The 19263-nt window shown below is 39.8% G+C and overlaps 1 protein-coding gene across 1 annotated transcript; it reads right to left on the reverse strand.

Annotated features, from left to right (window-relative positions):
- Positions 1 to 2582: 2582 nt before the first annotated feature.
- On the reverse strand, positions 2583 to 9450 carry CISD2 (CDGSH iron sulfur domain 2). Its single transcript, XM_066548163.1, has 3 exons — positions 9298 to 9450; positions 3989 to 4200; positions 2583 to 2942 (listed from the first exon to the last, which is right to left on the reverse strand). Exons 1-3 carry the CDS (start codon positions 9398 to 9400, stop codon positions 2853 to 2855), a joined length of 405 nt encoding a protein of 134 aa, XP_066404260.1. The 5' UTR covers positions 9401 to 9450; the 3' UTR covers positions 2583 to 2852.
- Positions 9451 to 19263: the final 9813 nt, after the last annotated feature.

The raw sequence follows: 19263 nt of genomic DNA on the forward strand, positions 1-19263 counted from the left end.
GTCTGCTGTTCCAGAAGGTTCACAAGAACCTCTGCAGCAGAAAGGTCTGACAGCAGAAAGTGTTCCCAGCAGCCAGCATCCAGCAGTTACAGCAGGCAGCATATGGGAAAAGACAGAAATTGTCTATCTATCTGCAAGCAGGGAGTCCAACAGGCCAGGGGATGTAATGATGATGTGATTATAATCACTGCTTACTCTCTCTTTTTCAGCCAAACTGAGCTTTTTATGGAATTTAAACTGAATTCTAAAATTAACTGTGAAAGAGTCATGGTGTAATACAGCCACAAAATGGATGATAGTTTCTGTATCTTGCTTTTTAAATAGAGTGCAAGAGATCAAATTTTTGGTCAATTGCACTTCAGTTATATTTACTTTGTCTAGTAGTTGCCCCGAGTCAGACACCTTTCTCCAAACCTATTTTACAAGTTTATTTGTATTCTATTATAACCATGTTCAAATTAATTACGAAAAGACAGGAAAACATTGCTGTTCTTGTAGAGTAAATAGGTGTCACAAAATGCTGATTTCAATTTCCCCAGATTTTCCATCAACACTGAAGACCTGGTCCTATGACCTCCATTCCAGTCTTTATTGGTATTTAGGGCAAATTTATTCCTGTGTATGGAGCTTCCCAATTAGATTAGAAAAGTCAGATAATTAGTTCAACTTCTCAGTTGCTGGTGAGACACAGAGTTGTACAGGCACTTCAGCTTTTAGCTATCTATCTCTGACTTCAGATAGAAAAGATTAGTAAATTCTTTGAGATTTTCTATAGGAAGTTCTGTGGACATGAGAGAGTATTACCTTGACAGATTTTGAAATCCAAGGAAACTATGATTTATCTTGCTTGTGATTCTTATTAAATTATCTTGTGGAAATTATAAAGTGTGCTTTCTACAGAAGAACTGTGACTTGCTCTTGCAACACTACAAATTTGTTCCATGCCCTTACAGATATAAGCACAAACAAAAAACTGTCCCTCTTTATCCTATAGCCATGTCTGTAGATTGCTGTTAAACTATCTCATCTAAGAGCAAGTAGGGAGAAAAAAAAATTCCATCTTTAACACAGCTTGATTAAGTAATGAAGAGGTTAAACCTTGCATTGTTCTTCTCTTCAAGGAATTTTTAGGGAGAAACAAAACCATGTTGCTGTATTACTCACTTTAACAAGGTTTCCCTTAATTTAACAGGTTTGGTTGTGATTTCAGAGGAAACCAATCTGTTTGAATACAGAAGTATCCTGATAAAAGCTGGAAGCACGTACAGGCCTGTGTCTAATAAGTCTGCTATAGTAGACTGTGATTTTTAGACCCTGAAAAAAATGTCAAAGATAGGGCTTTACATTTCACAGTAATTTCTTCACCGAACCCAAGAATTGGGGATTGGTATTCTATATACATCTATAAGTGAAAACAGTATAAGACACCTTTATATATTTTTCTCTGTTATAAATGTTTATATCCTAATACATTTATGGTTTGCTCATCCATTAAGGCAAGACCACCATGAAGCATTTAAACAATAAACATTATACCATGGTAGTGTTACACACTTTGTAAAAGCAGGCATTTAATACACAGTCACATCCTGATCTGCCATCTTTTGCTGCAAGGCAAGAGGTTTTAGAACCTAGAACTACAACTCTCACAAATGGAGGAGGAATGATCTACCTTAACTCTGCTGCTGCTGCAAGAGCCCTTCCTTATGTGTGAGAACAGCTTTCTGACTCACTTTCTGTTTCAGCACTCTGGTGATCACCTTTGGCAACAGCTCTGGGGCTTCCCACCTAACAAAGGGTCAAATGAAATGCTGTTAAGGAATGGGTGAGATCTGTCATGGTACCATTGTCTAAAACTGGAGCATGGACCAAATTTTTATTTTTAAACTCATGGATACACTATTTCATGGGAGAATTAAGCACTTTAGAATAATTAATTAGAAATCCAGCTGTTAGGTAAGTAGTAATTATTTGCATCTGAATTTAAGCCTCAGCACAGCAACGTTCTGACTTGCCTAAATAATAATTCTGAATGAGTAACAAGCCAAGAGAACAGCTCAGCTCTGCATCCTCACTTCTGTCTCTTAACCCATTCATCCCTTGAAAATTCCCAATGCAAAAAGTAGTGACTGTAATGCAAGGGAACTTGCAAGAGGCAAATTTATGTGTCCTTACCACCAAAATAGGGCCCAAAATACAGGGTTAATGGTGGTGGGTGACCTGCTCAATAAATTGGTTTATATATGGCCTGGAACTGCCAGCACTCCACCTGGGATGCTGTGTGAAACTTTCCAGCAGTGTGGGGTTTGTCTGAGCTGGGCTGCTTTGTGTAAGACCAACAAACTGCCCACTTAGACACCACGCAGGCCAGACCTTCAGCTAGCATGACTTAACACTCATCTGCTGCCTGAAAATACATTCACAAAGGAGAAAGTTGGTATCTTTTTCTCCCCCACTTAAGTACACTTAAATTTGTTCCTGAATAGCTGAGTAAAACATGATTTCTCAGCAGAACAAATTCAACAGAAAAGTGCACTTGAAATAGTGACAGTTTTATAATTGTATGTTCATACAAAAAAGGCTTAGTTGTAGAAAGTCAATTTATTATTGAAATAAACGACTTATTTACAGAGATAGGTACTTTACAGTTTTACAAAGCAGGCAAAATTCTTCTCAGAATAAGGTACCAAAACAGTGACAAATTCATCACTGTCTAAATGCAATTTCTTCCAAAAAGAAATCTACAGCAATCATGAAACTAAATAATACCAATCACATAACAAAATGCTGTCCCTTGCAACTACAACAGTAGAAAAGACTTTTTACCAGTCATGACCTAGATTAAGCATCTGCTATACTTCTTTCTTCTTGAGTATTAGTGGACCTACATTATCTCCTGTTAACTCATTGTGCTTGTTGTGGGAGCCATCACAGACAGGGAACTGAAAACAAAAAACCAAACACAAGGAATTAGCATAATTCTGTACAGCAGTTGCATTGTAGAAATACAGTGCATTACAGAAATACAGTGATTTCTGTATTTCTTCCTAAGCCCTGAGTGCTCTGATAATGTTGCTAGTTCCTCCTGTGATGTCCTGGTTCAACATCAAACTCCCTGTCTCCTATCAGACACAGGATACTAAGGGCAACAAACACAGTTAATGGGTAACTAAGTTTGGGAGATCCTAAAATAGCTGTTCTTAGACACAGAGTCAGGGACAAAGCCTTTTCCATGAAAGAACAGCAAACAAAACAGCCATCACAGCTACAAATGGACTTACTGTGCAACTATTAAGAGTGCTCTTAATAGATTTAGTCATTTGCAACCAGAAAGTACTTTTTTAAGAGAAGCTGTAATACTTGGCTGAAGTGATTAGTCCAAAGTGAGAATAGCTGAGATAAGCTTCTTCAGTTCAGGGCAGACTTTTTTGTTTTTATTAAAAAGGAAAGCATTTGGTCCAGGGAAAACAAAACCAGACTGTGGTCAGGACATTCAAAATTGAATCAGGAAATGAAAATTGAGGCAAAATGAAATACACTCATTTACATCTAGCTGATTTGGGGGATATGGAATATCCCAACCAGTCATCTCACTGCTCTGGACCAGACAGGAATCATCAACACAGGCCCAGCCTTATTTTCATTCTAATATGAACAACTTTCTAAGCATTGTTCTTTGCAAAATAAGAGTAGTTATCTCTTAATTAGTTGCAATGTATTTCCAAATAGTAAAACAGGTTTGCTTGGTTTTATTCTTACTCACATGTGGTCACTCTCTAAACATTTTTAGAGAAACCCTACTGTGTTTCTTTCAAGTTTCTACAGTTGCTTTCTTCATGTAGACAGGTTTGTGCCATTCTACAAAGTTCAGGAGCATGTTCCAATTCCAGACAAATGCAACAGCTCAACACAGAGCAATCCACCACCAAAGCGCTGCTAAAAATATGCAAGTTTCAGTCTCTAACCCTACAGTAGCACAATGTCTTACCGTCTTCGAACGCCAACACCTGCAGTAAGCTTTAGTGAGGCACAGATCTTCAATGTTGATCTCATTCACTACTTTGGGATTTTCCTTCTGGATCTTGAGGTTAATCAAGCTATCCTTCTGCTGTTTCTTCTTGGAGAGGAAGGGACGGACAGCAAGGTAACCGAGCAAGGCCAGCACGCCCAGGAAAGGCAGTAACCGCAGCCATTCTGAAACTAGAGATAAGGTGGGATTTAGGCTGGCTTTCGGCACCACTCCAGGATGGTGCAGCAGCAGCTACTTGCACATGAAGTATGAAATGGGGCTCAGCAGGGCCCTCAGGGAAAACAAGATTCCATTGGTGAGTCTCAGGGAAAAAAAAAGAAGACCTAGATTAAGTCCTAGGATTTACTCCAGCCAAAGTAAAAATCTGACTCCTAGAATTTATTGAATTGAAATTAATTGATGAAATTGCATTTTATCACTCTAGAAGATTATTCAATGGAAGAATATAAAACATATAGAAGATTTATTGAAATGGGCAACACTAAGGTACTGGTAAAACCTTCACCAATCTCTTTGGTTTTATTTTTCAGACCTCTGCTCAGGGATCTGCAATCAGTTTCTACAACATGGAGAAAGAAAGACACCTAAGACCAGGAGGTTAAGTCACAGAAAATTGCTTTTTACCAAGGTAAAGAACTTCTCTCAAGTACAGTTAAAAAATAAAAGTATCCACTGAAGATCTGGCTCCCCTACTGCTACATCATTATAAATCTTCTAGGCATACTGGTGAGAGAAGACTTACTGGACTTTTTAAGAAATGCATCAATAATTGGCATTTATATAAATAAGTGTATCTACTTTCTTCCAGCAGAACATGCTGTGAAGAACATGCACCCCAGTGCAATTTAAATACCATGGTGCACTAAAGGTTGAGAGCACTTTTCTAAATTTCTGGAAAATAATTAAATCTAAACACTCATACAGAAGGGAGTTTAAAAATATTTTAGAAGAAAGAAAAAAGTATAACAAGCTGGACCACAAGTAGCTGCACAAGCATTTTTTAAGACAAGACACTAATCAACTTCAAAATAATTTAAGATCAGAATATAGCAAGATTCTGCTCTACAAATTGTTTTTTGAAATTAAGATGTATGAGAAAGAAAACACAAAAGAGCAGGGTAAGTCTGCCAGGTGGGTTGTAACCCTAGAAAAATACAATATTCTGTATAGCCTGATTTAATTTGTACTAGTAAAACACAAGTTTATGCTAATATTTCTCCAGTTAGAATCCAATGGATTTTTCTTAAGGATTTGAATTTTCTGGAACCAGACCACATAATGAAAATAATTTGTGGGATTAATATTTTGTTCTTTGTTGCCTTTGATGTGACAGCCACATTTAGTGCATTTATCTGGCAATGCATCACAGCTGCATAAATGCTAAAGGCACTGCAAGAAGTCTCAGCAGTCATTCCCCAACTGCACCTGCAGCAGTCCCTACAAACCACAATTCACCACATTCACTAGGACTCACTGCAAGGCATTAATCTCTGGTGCTCTTTACTTAGTTCCTCCAACGAGCAGCAAGCCCTAAATAATAATTAACACTGAGATACTTAAATGTTTTCAGCTGCACAGAATCCTGAGTTCCTGGACAGCAGTGCCTGTCTGCCTTTTCTATCATTACTTTTCCAGAACACTCCATCAATTCCATCAGGAATCCAAATACACTTTCTTACCTTACCTGAAGGACTGACTTGGAATGTATTTCAAAAGAGAGGTAAAGTATTTGGTTACTGAAAAAAAATTCCAAACTTTGTATTTAACCTGACTGTTGACAAAAATGTGGATCTCTACAAAGCCACTCCTCTGAACTCCAAGACAGAACAGACATTCCAAGGGGCACACCAGGACCAGGGCATCTGTCAAGTGTGTGGTGAATATAACTGGGCTAAGACTGACACACAAGAAGGACAGGTCTCACACTCTGATACAGCATCAAAATGAGAACAGTGGTCATGTCTCTGAATGGCTCACAGCCAGCTGGGTTCATACAAGTGAAAGAGGAACATGATAGCTGTAACCTCTGAGAAGGGAAATTAGAAATAAACATGAATAGGATGTACAAGGCTGTTGTTTAGGATGGTTATTATTTAATATTTGTACCAAGATAACTGCCGATAAATAGTTTTGTCCTCACTAGCCAGTAAATTCCGTGCTTACTTCTAATCTGGGAGTCTCTGGAAAGCCCCAGTTACATTCATGTTACATTCACTAACCATAAACTGGCTTGTTATTGCCAAAAGACTGCCTGAAGCTCCTGTGTTTAAACTGAAAAATCAATGTGATCATGTTCTAAGGCATGAGATACAAGACACTGTCAGAGATTTTTAGGCTGGGTGAGCAGGGATGGTAAAAACCCTTCATCCACACTAATGCAATGCCTTCCTACAAGTGTAGACTGCTCTGGTTTTGAAGCCATGCATACCTTTCTGAAGCAGATGTAGGGCAATTCACAAGACTTTATTTTCACAGCTGACAACTCAGAATTCAGCCATTACACTGATTCTGGAGATTCTTTATCGGTTCTGCTGCATGGGGACAGGCAGATTGTGGAGACAGAAATGAAGAGTAGTGTATGGAACAGGTCAATCTTCAGACTTGTGTTAGATAGAGACTAATCCCAAAGATAAGTCCTGGAAAATATCAGAAACCAGAGAATTCCAAGAAGCTGAGGCAATGGATATTTTCAAGGAGAGGTGGTCTTAATTTTTACAAGAGTAACATGTCCAAAACCAAAAGAAACACATACACTATGAATAAAGGTACAGACCAGCCACTGAGAGGAAAATCAAAGCAGGTATTCCCTGCTTATCTTCCATCAACTACTCCTTTAGTATCTTTGATTTATGTTTCAGCTACTTTTTGTGGAAATAACCCTATGCAGACCCAAAAGCAGCTTCTTACAGTAACAGCTCAACTACAAATCAAAATTTTAACAAGTATTCACTACCAGTCAAAAGGAATATTGGAACTGTGCTTGTATGTCCTCTAAAGTGATGACATTCTTCATGCAAATTCGAAGTACCAACTAATTACATTCTCTTCAGAACTAACAAGCAGATCTATCCTGGTTTTGGTTGTTTGCTATTTTGAGGTGAATCTCTATGCCATTTTATTGACACCTTCCAGGGCAAAAAGCAATGCTGGCATGAGACTGCACTGTTCATTTCACTGAACTTGAGAAGACTAACGAAGCAATTGCAAGACACTGGAAGAGGCTTCTGAGCAGCACAGCATGATAATTTTCTTTATTGTCTAATAGTCTTTCCTAATGATAATTCACTGCAAAATAACCCCAGGATTGGGAATCCTCTGCTCTTAGAGGGTTTAGGACAGGACAAAGACCACAACACAGAAGAGGCAGCACTTGCTCAAGCAATCATTTTCTCAAATGAAACTTAAGACTGACAGCAGCTCTGCAGGCAAGCAAGCACACAGCCCTTCACCGAGCAATGACATTTCAATGACTCTCAATAACCTTTATGCCCTAAGAAATGATAATTTTCTACTGTAGGTGCCTATGATGCAGTGTCCTACAACATCCTTCTCAAAAGTCTCACTGTGTTGCATTTATCCTATGCCATAATGCCATAACTTGAAGCAGCTGTACAGTTTTGCTTTTTTCCCCCCTTTTCATTCATATTCACCCTGGCAGGAAGAGGTATATAAGCATGGTGGCAGATACTAGTCTAGTATACTATTGAAAAAAAAATTAAAATGTAAAAATGTTCTCTCTATAGCCATGTATTTTTAAATATACCTTTGTCTCCTGTTTTTAGAGTCCATCCAAAAAATCATTAAGAACTAGAGGCAGTGGATTTTTCAGGTATGCTCATTAAATCCTGCCAGTTCTCAAAAGCAGTTTCCGACTCAGCTCCTTCTTTTACTTTTGTTTAGTATTTTTGGGAATGACATTTCACATGTTTGGTCTACACTTAAGAAAGCAGTTATTTGCTTCTTGTCCTCTCTCCAAATTTGAGGAAGTACCTTGAAGTCAGTGGGGTAAATAATGTGACAACAAAACAGTTCTCCCATGCTGATCACACTAGGTAAAAACCCCAAAGCCCTGATTCTGGTCTACAGACCAAACCTTCCAGAGGTTTTTCAGAATAAATCATATTACTACTACACATTATGAGTACAGAAGACTGCACAAATAAAATCCTGTTACAAAAAGACATAGTTAGACAAGTAAAGCAGTAAGATACTAAAATATTATTAAGCTTAACAAATTTTAAGTCAAGTTGTGGTTACAAGGCAATTGGCTTTATTAATAAACTGACAAATAATAGAAACAGGAGAAGTTGCATTGTTCTGTAGTTTGTTCTATCCTCCCTTACCTCCCAACTCTGTAGCAGCTGAATTTCTCTATTTGGTAAATATAATTAACACCTTTTTCATATGAGAGAGTACTTGTGGAAGAAGAACAGTTAATTTAAAAGAGATTTGCTTGTTTCTGAGGAAGATAATGAGACTTGCAGGTCACAAGCAGCATAAACATGCTGGAAAAAAAGAAGTGCTCAAATCTGGTTTTAAATAAACTGTGCCTGTTCTAAATTTAACAATTTTCCAACACTATTACAGTCTTGGTGCTAGTGCTGCAAGATATAAGGTTGATTATGCACTTTGATAACTTTTTCTACTTCTACTTTCTGTGGAGAGCGCTCCTTCCTTCTTGTCACCGAACTAATCCTGTCACTTGACCCTGCCTGAGGGCCCGCCTGTGTCACACGGCCGAGCCCCGGTGTGCAGAGCACTGAGCGCCCACAGAAGTTCTTGTTCACTCTGTCACAGAGCTACAATCAATGAACTGCTGTTTCTACTCCCTCACGCAGAAAATACTTACAACAATTACTACATTTAAAAACTATCCTAACTTTATGTATGTGGCGGGTTCCTAGAAAGAGATTTTTTTTGGTTTAACTCGGTTCAGATGCTATCTTTGAGCTGTGAGGAAGACGAAGAGGCCGTGCTTTAGGCCTCCGGCTGAATCCCGATCCATCCCGGCACACGGCCTCTGGCCCACCGGCCTTGGTTCCCAGAGGAATTTCAGAGGCGAACGTTTCACTCTGTCCCTGCACTTCATCCCCACACCTCCTGTCGGGTCATCCTCCTGCTGCAACAGTTCAGGGTTCGGCGTTCCCTGTTCTGTGCCGCGGCCGGCAGACAGCGAGCGATGCCCAGAACGAGGGGGGAGAGCCGGATCCCAGGGAGGACCGACCGCGCCGCCGGGGCAGGAAGGGGGTCCCGCTGCCCCCGCCTACCTGTGAGACGGATGAAGCCGCCGACGCTCTCGGGCAGCGGCAGGCGCTTGAGGTACGCGGGCAGCTGGACCTTGACGATGCGGGCCAGAGTCTCCAGCACCATCGCCGGCCTCTCCCGCCGTGCCCTCGCGCGCCGACCCGGGGTGCGCCCGCCGCGCACGCGCCACGGGGCGGGGCCGCGCACGCGCCCGGCCGCCCGGGCCCGTGCCCCCCGCGCGCCGCCCGGGCCGCGCTGCCCGCCTGCGCCGCTAGGGGGCGCTGCCACGGGACCGGGGGGATCGGGAGCGCTCCGGCCGCCAGGGGGCGCGCGGGCGGGGAAGGGAAGGGAAGGGAAGGGAAGGGAAGGGAAGGGAAGGGAAGGGAAGGGAAGGGAAGGGAAGGGAAGGGAAGGGAAGGGACTGTATTTAATAATATGTGGCTTATACTTTACAGGTTTTATGTAATTACCTGTCATCACCCTGCTGCACTCGAGTTGTACTCCATGTTGATGGTCTTATAAATATTGAAGTAAAAAGATTGAAAGTTTTTCTTCATGTGAATGAGGTAGGATAATGTGAGTGCTAAGAGGTTTAAATTTACAGGAAGAGGCCCATCCGCCTCGTCTTTAGCAATAATTTGCACAGAATAAGACCTATCACATATGTTTGTTTGTTTCTTTTTTTGTTTTCACTTTATTTCATTGTTATGTGTAGGAGACTGGACGCTTTTTGGCATAGACAATCCTCCCTGTATAGGCAGATGAAAAAGTGGGAAGCATGTAGCCATTCTGGGTCAGTTTAGACAATCCGTCCAGACCTGGAGACTCTAATGTTAATCCCTTGGACATGACAACACCATTTGGTTCAAGGTGCTTTACTACCGTAAGTGAATCTATCAAGTGCTAATAGCATATAGCACAAGAGTATGAGCAGGAAAGCTGAAGCAGCACAATCCTACAAGACCTGTCTCCTTCCTTACATGATCCTGACTGAAGCACAGTTCTCTCTCCTCCCTCGGTGTACTGAAATCCCACCATATCTACCCAAGTCAACTGTGTGCTTCTCCTGCTGGAAAATATTGGGAGCTAAGTTTAGGATAAATCAAATTTATTTGTGCTTCTGGCCTATTACTTTTCTACCTGTGGCCCTACATTAACATTTCCTGATGAATCATCATCTTTAGCTAGTGGGAATATTCCTGTGATCTCAGAGTATCTAAGTCCCTACCTCACCTAAATTTATTCACCTAATGACTGTGTCTGATGTCCTAAGATGATTCCTTCTTGTCTAGGCAGATGCCAGCTATTAGACAAGATAATGAAAGAGTAAAACACTTGGTTATTCCTGTAAAAATTATACATCAGATGTCGTGATGTGACCTCCTTTGTGAGACTTTCTGAGGGAAGAATACATAAGGTAAATCCTCCAGCCCTAAATCAAGCAACTTCACACTGAGGTTGAGAATCTCTGTCCTACCTTCCTCCTCCCCAGATTCTTCTGCTCTTCCAGCCTCCTCTGGATGCTGGGAGCACAGCTGACATTGTGGGGAAGCTTCTGAACCCTGCTGTGCTGCCTTTGATCAGTGCTGCACTCAGCACACTGCAAGTCCATCTGCACATGTTGCAGAGAATAATTGCTCTCCCTGTGTCCCTCCTGTTGTGTAGGGATCAGCTGACATGAGTCACACATGGGTTTAGTTTATCAGAGTCTGAAAGTCACAGATTATGGCAAACCTATAAAGAAAATGAAACCTGGATGAGATCTTTAACCAAAGCAGAAGTGAAAAGTGTCTTTAGAAACCCAGTTTGAACTGGAGCACAGGAGATGCATGTTCACCCTGCCATTTGGTTGCAGACTTCCTGTTTGCTTTAAGGTGGGAAATGTAAGCTTCAGGCTTGCTCAGTCCTGCAGGAAAGAACAGGCTTTTACAAAGTAATCCATCTTTAGAGACAACATTATGGGTTCAGAACTTAGTCAACATCAGGAGGTTTAGCAGGCAGGTGTGACATCTTCCCTCTGTTACACATGTTTAACACCCTATGTGGATATTCTTATTCCAGAGGCAGATTTCTTCTTCAGGATTTTATCAGTGTATTTTTCAACTCAAATATCAGATATTGTTTGCTATCTGGAAAATGTTCTCATTTTTTTGTGGAGAGAGTAACATGCAACAATTCATTCTTGTATATTTAGTCTCTGTCTGTGAGCTGTTAAAAAGTAGAGATTGCCTCTGCTTGTGTGTTTCATGCTAAATTTGGCCACTGAAACTCTGGTATTGGAAGGATATGTAGAAGTTGCTGTAATAAAAGAGCAGCACAAAAAGCTCAGACATAGACACTTGAACAGAACCTAGGTCACCTGTGTGGAAAGATGAATATTGCTTTCAGCACTAGGTATCCTCTATCACTGGGATTTTTCATCTAGCAAGAACATTACAGATAAAATCGAGCACAGAGCCCACATGAAGAGGTCTCCATCCATAGGGCTAGCTGAGGTCTTTGACATGGAATTCTCCAAGCATTGCCCAAATGAGAACCAGCCCATGCTTTGATAAGAATGGGAGAAAAGTTTATGGTGCAGATGATGTTTGGCAGAATTTGTTCTTGTCACCACAACATAGCTGCACTGGTCCTGCTCACAGCAGAAATAAGAGCTGCCTTCAGCATCCACAAGCTGGTTGGCCCTGGTCCAACAGACTGAGGATAGATGAAAAGAATCTGTGTTCCTCCTTATGTTACCCTTTGAAAATTGTTCTGTTTCCCTCTGCCCTTAATTCAGCTGTAAAATGAGATAATATTTACTGCTCTGTCTAGAACATGTGAGATTTGCAAAGGAGAAGAACATTTATAAATTCCATATATTTATTTTATTCTACCAAGTACACAAGAGCAAGGATAAAAGATAAAAGGTTCTGAGGCAGCAGACACACAGTTGTTACATCAGTAAAACAAGCCTAAGTAGCACAGTAATTTGCTCAGTACTCTTTCATGGTAATGAGCTTTTCTATCAAGAGGATGTCTGGTGTTGTTTCAACCATTTTCTTGGAACTGGTATTGCCATTTTCCAAACTGACCACCTGGAATAATGTCTGCAGCAGGCTAAAGTACTACTGCCAACTAAAAGGGCTGGCTTCTGTGATCAGCAAACACAAGTCTCCTAAGAGGAGGAAGCTAGATCTGTCCTTTTGTATTTGAATCATTTCACAATGGGGTGAGATTAGCTGCTGTTCCTACTGTATGCAAAGATCTCTCTCTCTTCCACTTCCCCAAAAGCAAGTGAAATCATTACACCCCAAAAGAGCTGTAGGAACTGTGATTCACTTCATGCAATATCTCCATCAGCTAATTATGCAGCACTGTCAACATCCAACTATTAAATACCTGAATCTCAAAAACTAAGCAGACTGCCTTAAATTTGGATATAAGACCACATAGATACAATTACTTTTCTGTATTTTATGCATAATAACATTGTAAGCAAGTTGCAATTGCACTGCACACAGGTTGGGTTTTTATTTCATATTTTTACATCCAGAGGTTTAGTTGCCCAAAGAAGAAAGCGGAGAGTGTTGGGCTTTCACTTGACTCTGAGACCTGGCACCTTAAGTGGCTTCTGCTGGTGTTTACTGAAAATAGTGCCCTACCTGTCTGTGGTGGGCAAAGTGTTCAAGAGAAAAATAAGTTAAGGAAACAAATCACATTTATAACAAAATCAGTGGGCTAATCGTGTGATACCATAATGTTCATATTATAAAATTACTACTAAATGAGCATGGCATTACTTTCGAATCTAGCTAATGTCCAAGAATTTTACAATGTAACCGTTGTGTTTTGAAGGGAGGTGCTATCGTAATTGCCAAACTGCAGTGTCCCACTAACAGCATGTATTATTGTTGAATTTTAAAAATCCCTGTAGCTTAGAATGGCATTTATTGTTGGAGATTGTAGGGAATTAATTTTGAAGAGAATGAAAACAAGCATGTAAAAAAAAGCTGCAAGATTTCTAAAAATTGCATCAGGTTCCAACATGGCAACTTTGTACATGAGAGAACAGAACAGTAGACACTGTTTTTATTTATTTGAGAAAAATACCATGCTTTGATCTCTCAGCCATGGGTCTAACACTTTAATTACTTTCTCTGATTGCTACTGCTGGGGAGTGGGAAATGTTAGCCATGAGTTGGGTATAAAACAAAGTTGAATAAATCCCCTGCTCAAGAAAAAAGAAGTGTATTCAGTGCTAACTTCCCAGATACCCCCAGCCAAAGTTCAGTTACTTTCTATTTACATTGTATGGGTTTTTCTGAGTTGGAGCTGTCTTCTTATGAAGTGGTTATCACTGGTAGTGATTTCTACAGCTACTCTAACAGCTGCAGAAATAGCACAAGATGAAACTAAGAATATCCACTCTATTACCCTGAGTTGAAATTGCATTTATTTAAAGCACAGAAAGCAACAAGTTGTATGACACAAAACTGTTGTAAAAAACATCAGTCAAGTAATACTAAAAATGCACAAGAAAGTACACAGTAAATTTAATATTGCAATCAGTTTTAAATTTTGACCCGTTACAAATCACCCAGTTTTTCCATCTGCACTAGGTAGCTGATCCAGAATGTACTGCTCATGAGGATCCAGAATGATCTGATTGCTTGTCACATACAGACTTGCATAGATTTGGAACTTCACTGGCTTCCAGGGAGCTGCTATTTCACAAGTCTTACTCAAATCAGAATAAGTATTTTAGGATTCACTAATATGTTCATAAGAGACCAGATATGTTATTGATTTGTAGCAAGTTCTGCCTGCTTTGTTGCAATAAACCAGACTGCAAAATCCCTGATTGTTCCCTGGGAGGAAGCTGCAGTGATGGAAAACAGATACATCCTCCCCTTCACTAAAGGACCTACAGAGGACAAAGCTGACATAATCTGGGAAGTGCACACTGTTAAATGAACAGATGTGAAATAAAACCACTATCAAAACACTGCAAGCTGTGATCATGATGGGAATTGTGGGGACAAGAAGATATATATATATATGTGTGTGTGTGTGTGTGTCTGTCAATATATTCTCAGCAGCAGACCACTCACCTTTCCTTTTTTAAACTGCATTGATGAGTGAAGATTGTCTATTCTTGACCAGATATCTGAGGATATATTTTTCCCTTAGTGCCTTGCTCCCTTGGCATAAGAGCTGTCACTGGAAGATATTTCCTTTATTTTGGAAGGCAAAGGTGAGAATGCCACAAGACTAATTCCTGTGACGCAATGTGCATTCTTTGGCACTGGCTAATTATAGCACAGAAAAACTACCAGATCCCTGCTGAGGACAGAGTAGATGATCTCTGCTGTAGGACTGCACCCTGCTCTTGGGTTCTTCCTGTGTCACAATGCCAATGACACTGCAGTGAAAGGGCAGTTTGTCATCCCTTCTCAGACAGCTGTGTAACAGCAGCACTGAGGAGATTTCTGAGCCTGGCTCCCCTTTTCAAGGTTAGCCAGGTCTGGCACTGACAGTAACCCATACTCATTCTCTGTCATCTTACAAGAGTAAAGAGGAGCAAAAGAAAAACCTCAGCCACCAAACACCATGCCTCTTTAGTTTAGACAAGTGTATGTCCAACAGATGGAGATGAAAGCCAGAAAAAAGTGGCTATCTTGATTCCAAGGCAATGACATGGAACAGTATTACAGCTGGTAAATAAGATTAATACAGCCTCACTTATGCCTACCTTAATGCTTTTTCTTTTCTATTCTTTTCTATCTTAATGCTTTTTCTTTTCTATTTTTTTTTTCCAGACATTCCCCATCCTCTGGACCATAATTCAGTTTATAGCACAGTGCACTTCTAGATCTACACAATTGGCTATTCCCTAGATCTTTAAGTTACTTCATTTACTTTTAAAGATATTGCCAGAAATTTATATAAATTCTGTACTACAGCCCAGTGCACAGAGCTGTAAGGTCTGTAAATATTTTTGAATAAGATGCTTTCTCTGCTGATTCAAAGGGGAAAAAAGTAGTGAAAACAAAATGTAGGATATAAACATATCACCCCCAAATTTACAGAACTTACTTTACAGGAAATGTAATCCTAATGGCTGTGAAAGGTACATGATAATTGAGAGGCATTCATGTTGAACAACATGCTAGGAGAGTGCTTTTGGAAACTAGGAAAAGATCCTAGTGCCCCTTTTTATTAGAACAGAAAGGCTTTTATTGAAAGCTAATGTTGTGATAGTGTCTAGTTAATTTATTAAAACACTTGAGAATGTTTTAAACTGTTTTCCCAAGAGGAATTAAATTATTTTTGGTTAGGGTTTGTTTTTTTTTTACTTTCGTGTGAGTTACTTTGACAGTTTCAGGGGCAGAAATGTTTTGATTATTCAGGAAACAAGTATAGTAGAAACCACTGATGCACATAGTCCCTCAAATTGCCTGTCCATCACGATTTGATACTGTCAAATATCCTGAATGATGAAGGGTAAGGGTATAATTTAGTCTCCAAGTACCTGAGTCCTCCATTTCTATTGTAGCAGTGCTTTTCTTATATGGGAGCTAAAAGGAGATCATAAAATCATTTAAGATAAGCCACCAAGTAGTCAGGAAGGAAATTATCTTTTTTGCTGTTATTTTGAATTTAAATCACTATGACTGAGAAAATTAGTATCTTGGATTCCACTACCAACTCCTTAAGTGAGTATTTTTCAGGGGGTATTTTTTTTTTACAAGATGATATCCCATTTTTCAAAGCAAAACAAACCAGAGTATTTGCAGTCCTTATTGTCTTTATAAAAACAGTTTCACATTTACTGCTTGGAAAGGTGACAAATCCATGCAGTATTTCTTGAACAACTGAAAAGCATGCTTGACCTTGAAGAATAAAAGTCAGCAGGAGTACAGAAGTCAGGTTGCCTTTGCTTTATGATTTGCAAAATTTTCAGCAACTTGCCAACACCTGGCCATATTTCATTACTACCATGTCTGTCACAAACCCACCTCCCCAGAAATACTGCCCTGGTCCATCCTCCTAACCATAATGATGAAATAACTGGCTAATTTCAGTATTGGTGACTTAGAGTCATCTACAGTATTTGCCAAATTACAATAGGACATCAAACAAGAATAATATGCCATCCTTCTAAGAGATATATTTGGCTGTAATTACCTGGATATTTGAGGTCTACGTAAGCTCTTGAATACCCTGTGGTTAACTGGAACATAGCAAAGAAAAGAGCAGGCAAATCTTTAAAGATGAGATTGCTCAAAAAGACAGAAAGAAAGTAAAAGGACTCCTCATTCCAATGATAGTTGGCTAGTTAAATCCCTTGTCTAAATAAACAGCATATACTCCTGACAGTTCAAAGACAAACCAACCAAACAAAAAACCTGAAGTATTTCTGTGGAGTTTCTTACTTTCTTAAATCATTAAATTAAGTCAATACACCATCAAACAATTAAAACACAGCACTCTACAAGACACTAATAATTTCCCCAGAGGAACATACCATTTTTCTGTATAAAACACAATGAGGGGGGAAAAAAAGAGAAAGAATGTTCAAGAAAAAAACCCTCCAAATGAAGAGTGACAGCAAATCAACCTGCTGCCTCTGCTGAAGTGTAGTGTTTATTTAGTTACAAATATGTGAAAAACTCACTAGCAGGACTGCCTCAGAAGAAGGAGGCATGGCCAGGAGAAGTAGTTTGCTGCAGGCCATTTGTGACATCAATGGTACCAGGGCTTCTAGTTCAGTGAGGGTCTCTGTCCCAGGTCTTCTGGAAACACTGGCTGATGTCTGCAGGGAAACCTACTGTGATAAAAGATGGTTTCTACTTCAGTGTATGAAGTACACCATCAGTGTCCTGATTAGCTCAGGCTAACTCATTCCCTGTACCTCTAGTCAAACAGTGAAAACTGTATTTTGCATATAGCTGGGCAGGTGAATGGAAGCTGCACTTCAATCAACAGAGCCTGCTGTGACCCCTGAATAGCCGTGCCCATACCAGGGAGCCTGTGAAACACCTTAACCGGCCTGTTTGAGTAATTATAAAAAAAAAACCCAAACCTTTAAGCATTAACATTTTATCTGAACTAGCAACTTTCAAAGCCCATTAGGCACACTGCTCAAATCCTTTCTTAAACCCAAACACTCCTCAAAGCTTGTGGTTTGCTTAGTACATTTGCATCCTGGAACAAGCACTGGAGTGGCAACCGAATTAGGATGGTCCAAATCTGGCTAGTAATCAATTACATCAAAGTAATAAAAATAGACATATCTTGAAAGCGCTCCAGAGAATCCTTTGATGTCTCCTTTAGTAAACACAATAGGTCAAATTGCCTACTGCTGAAAACTGCTGTTAAGAGCTTGGTCATTTTCAGTAACAGTGTAACTCACATAGACTTAGCTTGCAGTCTGAAGGCAGCCTGAAGGGCCAAAAAACAGGTATAACAAGGAAAAGCAACCACCTCCAAAGGGATAGGGTAAAGTAGGTCACCATTAAACACCTTTTTGACAAGGTCTGCAACCGATGTACCCTGGCCTCCTGAAACTGATAAAATTCCTGAGTTGCTCCAGAGAGGGGTTTTGCCCGCTGAATCCAGCCTGTGTTACCTTATTTTAGCAACAGTGGATAATTGCTTAGCCCTTCACACCCCTCCTCTTTTGCCATGTATGTTTATATTATCTATGTTTATTCAGGCATGTAAAGAATTCATACAAAAGAAGGAAACAGAGGTAGTTAGTAATTGCACGACAACAAAAAATTTCAGTTTTCAAATTTGGCATCATAATTACACCATGCACATGCTCATCTGACTTTCATGCTTCTATGTCCATAGAGCTGAATCAGCAAAGAAAATGAACATTCTTGTTGACAAAAACTACTGGTGACTTGACAGGGATATATTTTTCATCTAGATCAAATGGTAGTTTTGCTGGGGAAAAAAAAAAGAGGGATACTCTGTATGCATACTAATAAATAACCTGTAGTGATTTTCAGAGATTCTCTTGCTTAGGTCTGTAAAAAAAGCATAAAGAATTTTATGTTTTCATATGTTTATTCTTGTAAAATAGCTCTTATTTTCTGGAAGGATTTCAAGAGAAGAAAGAGAAGAGAAAAATCTGTAACTGAAAGAAAACCGTGTTGTTGCTATGAAGATAAAAAAGTGCCGAACAATGAAGTGTTATACAAAATCCTGAAGACCAGAAGATTTTGTGGGGGACTTCAGTCTATTTATTTTGGTGTCAGTTACTGAAGTGTTCTATGCTCTTGTGAATCCCACATGACTGTGCAAACCATGAAAACTTAGCATACATTCAACAAAGCACTCCAGGTTTTCTCTGGGAGTCATATGTAGACTTAAACTCTAGGCTTTCCAACACCCTACACAAAGCTTCAACAACTTAAAATGGATTGATGTAGGGACTCAGTGTTTTGCACTTCTAATTCAAAGGAAATACGGATTAGCTTGGGAATTGTTTCAGTGAAAATGTCAGAGAAGCTGTTGAAGAATTGGCCAAGTTGGAATATCAAGAAAGTTACCTTTTATCTGGTATTTCTTAAAAACTAACTGCTGCCTAACACACTGACCCTTGGGCTTCACTCCAGATGTGAAAGGGGGTTGCCTACCTCTTCTTCCTAACAGAAGGAGACATAATGGTCACAGATGCAACAGCCAGGGAACTAAGCATGCACTGACAACTGTGACCTAGTCATCCTCATTGAAGGGGAGGAGCCCCAGCTACACAGAAAGGCCTGCTGGTCTATGGAATTTGAAACAGACCAAGTGGAACCCAATGGCATCCCCAAACCTGTTTTTTTCCACTGTCTTGTCATGGTGCTTGGCAAATTCACGCTTTTTGTTGTTGTTTTGTTAAAAAAAAGCCAATGAACCAATCTTATTTTATCAGCTTTCTCCCGTGATCTTATTCTTTGTGGTATCCACTGAATCAAAAGGGTCCTCAATAAGGTGAGTTTTGCTCAGAT

This window comes from Molothrus aeneus, chromosome 4, assembly GCF_037042795.1.
Source record: "Molothrus aeneus isolate 106 chromosome 4, BPBGC_Maene_1.0, whole genome shotgun sequence".
In the NCBI taxonomy this organism is placed as follows: Eukaryota; Metazoa; Chordata; class Aves; order Passeriformes; family Icteridae; genus Molothrus; species Molothrus aeneus.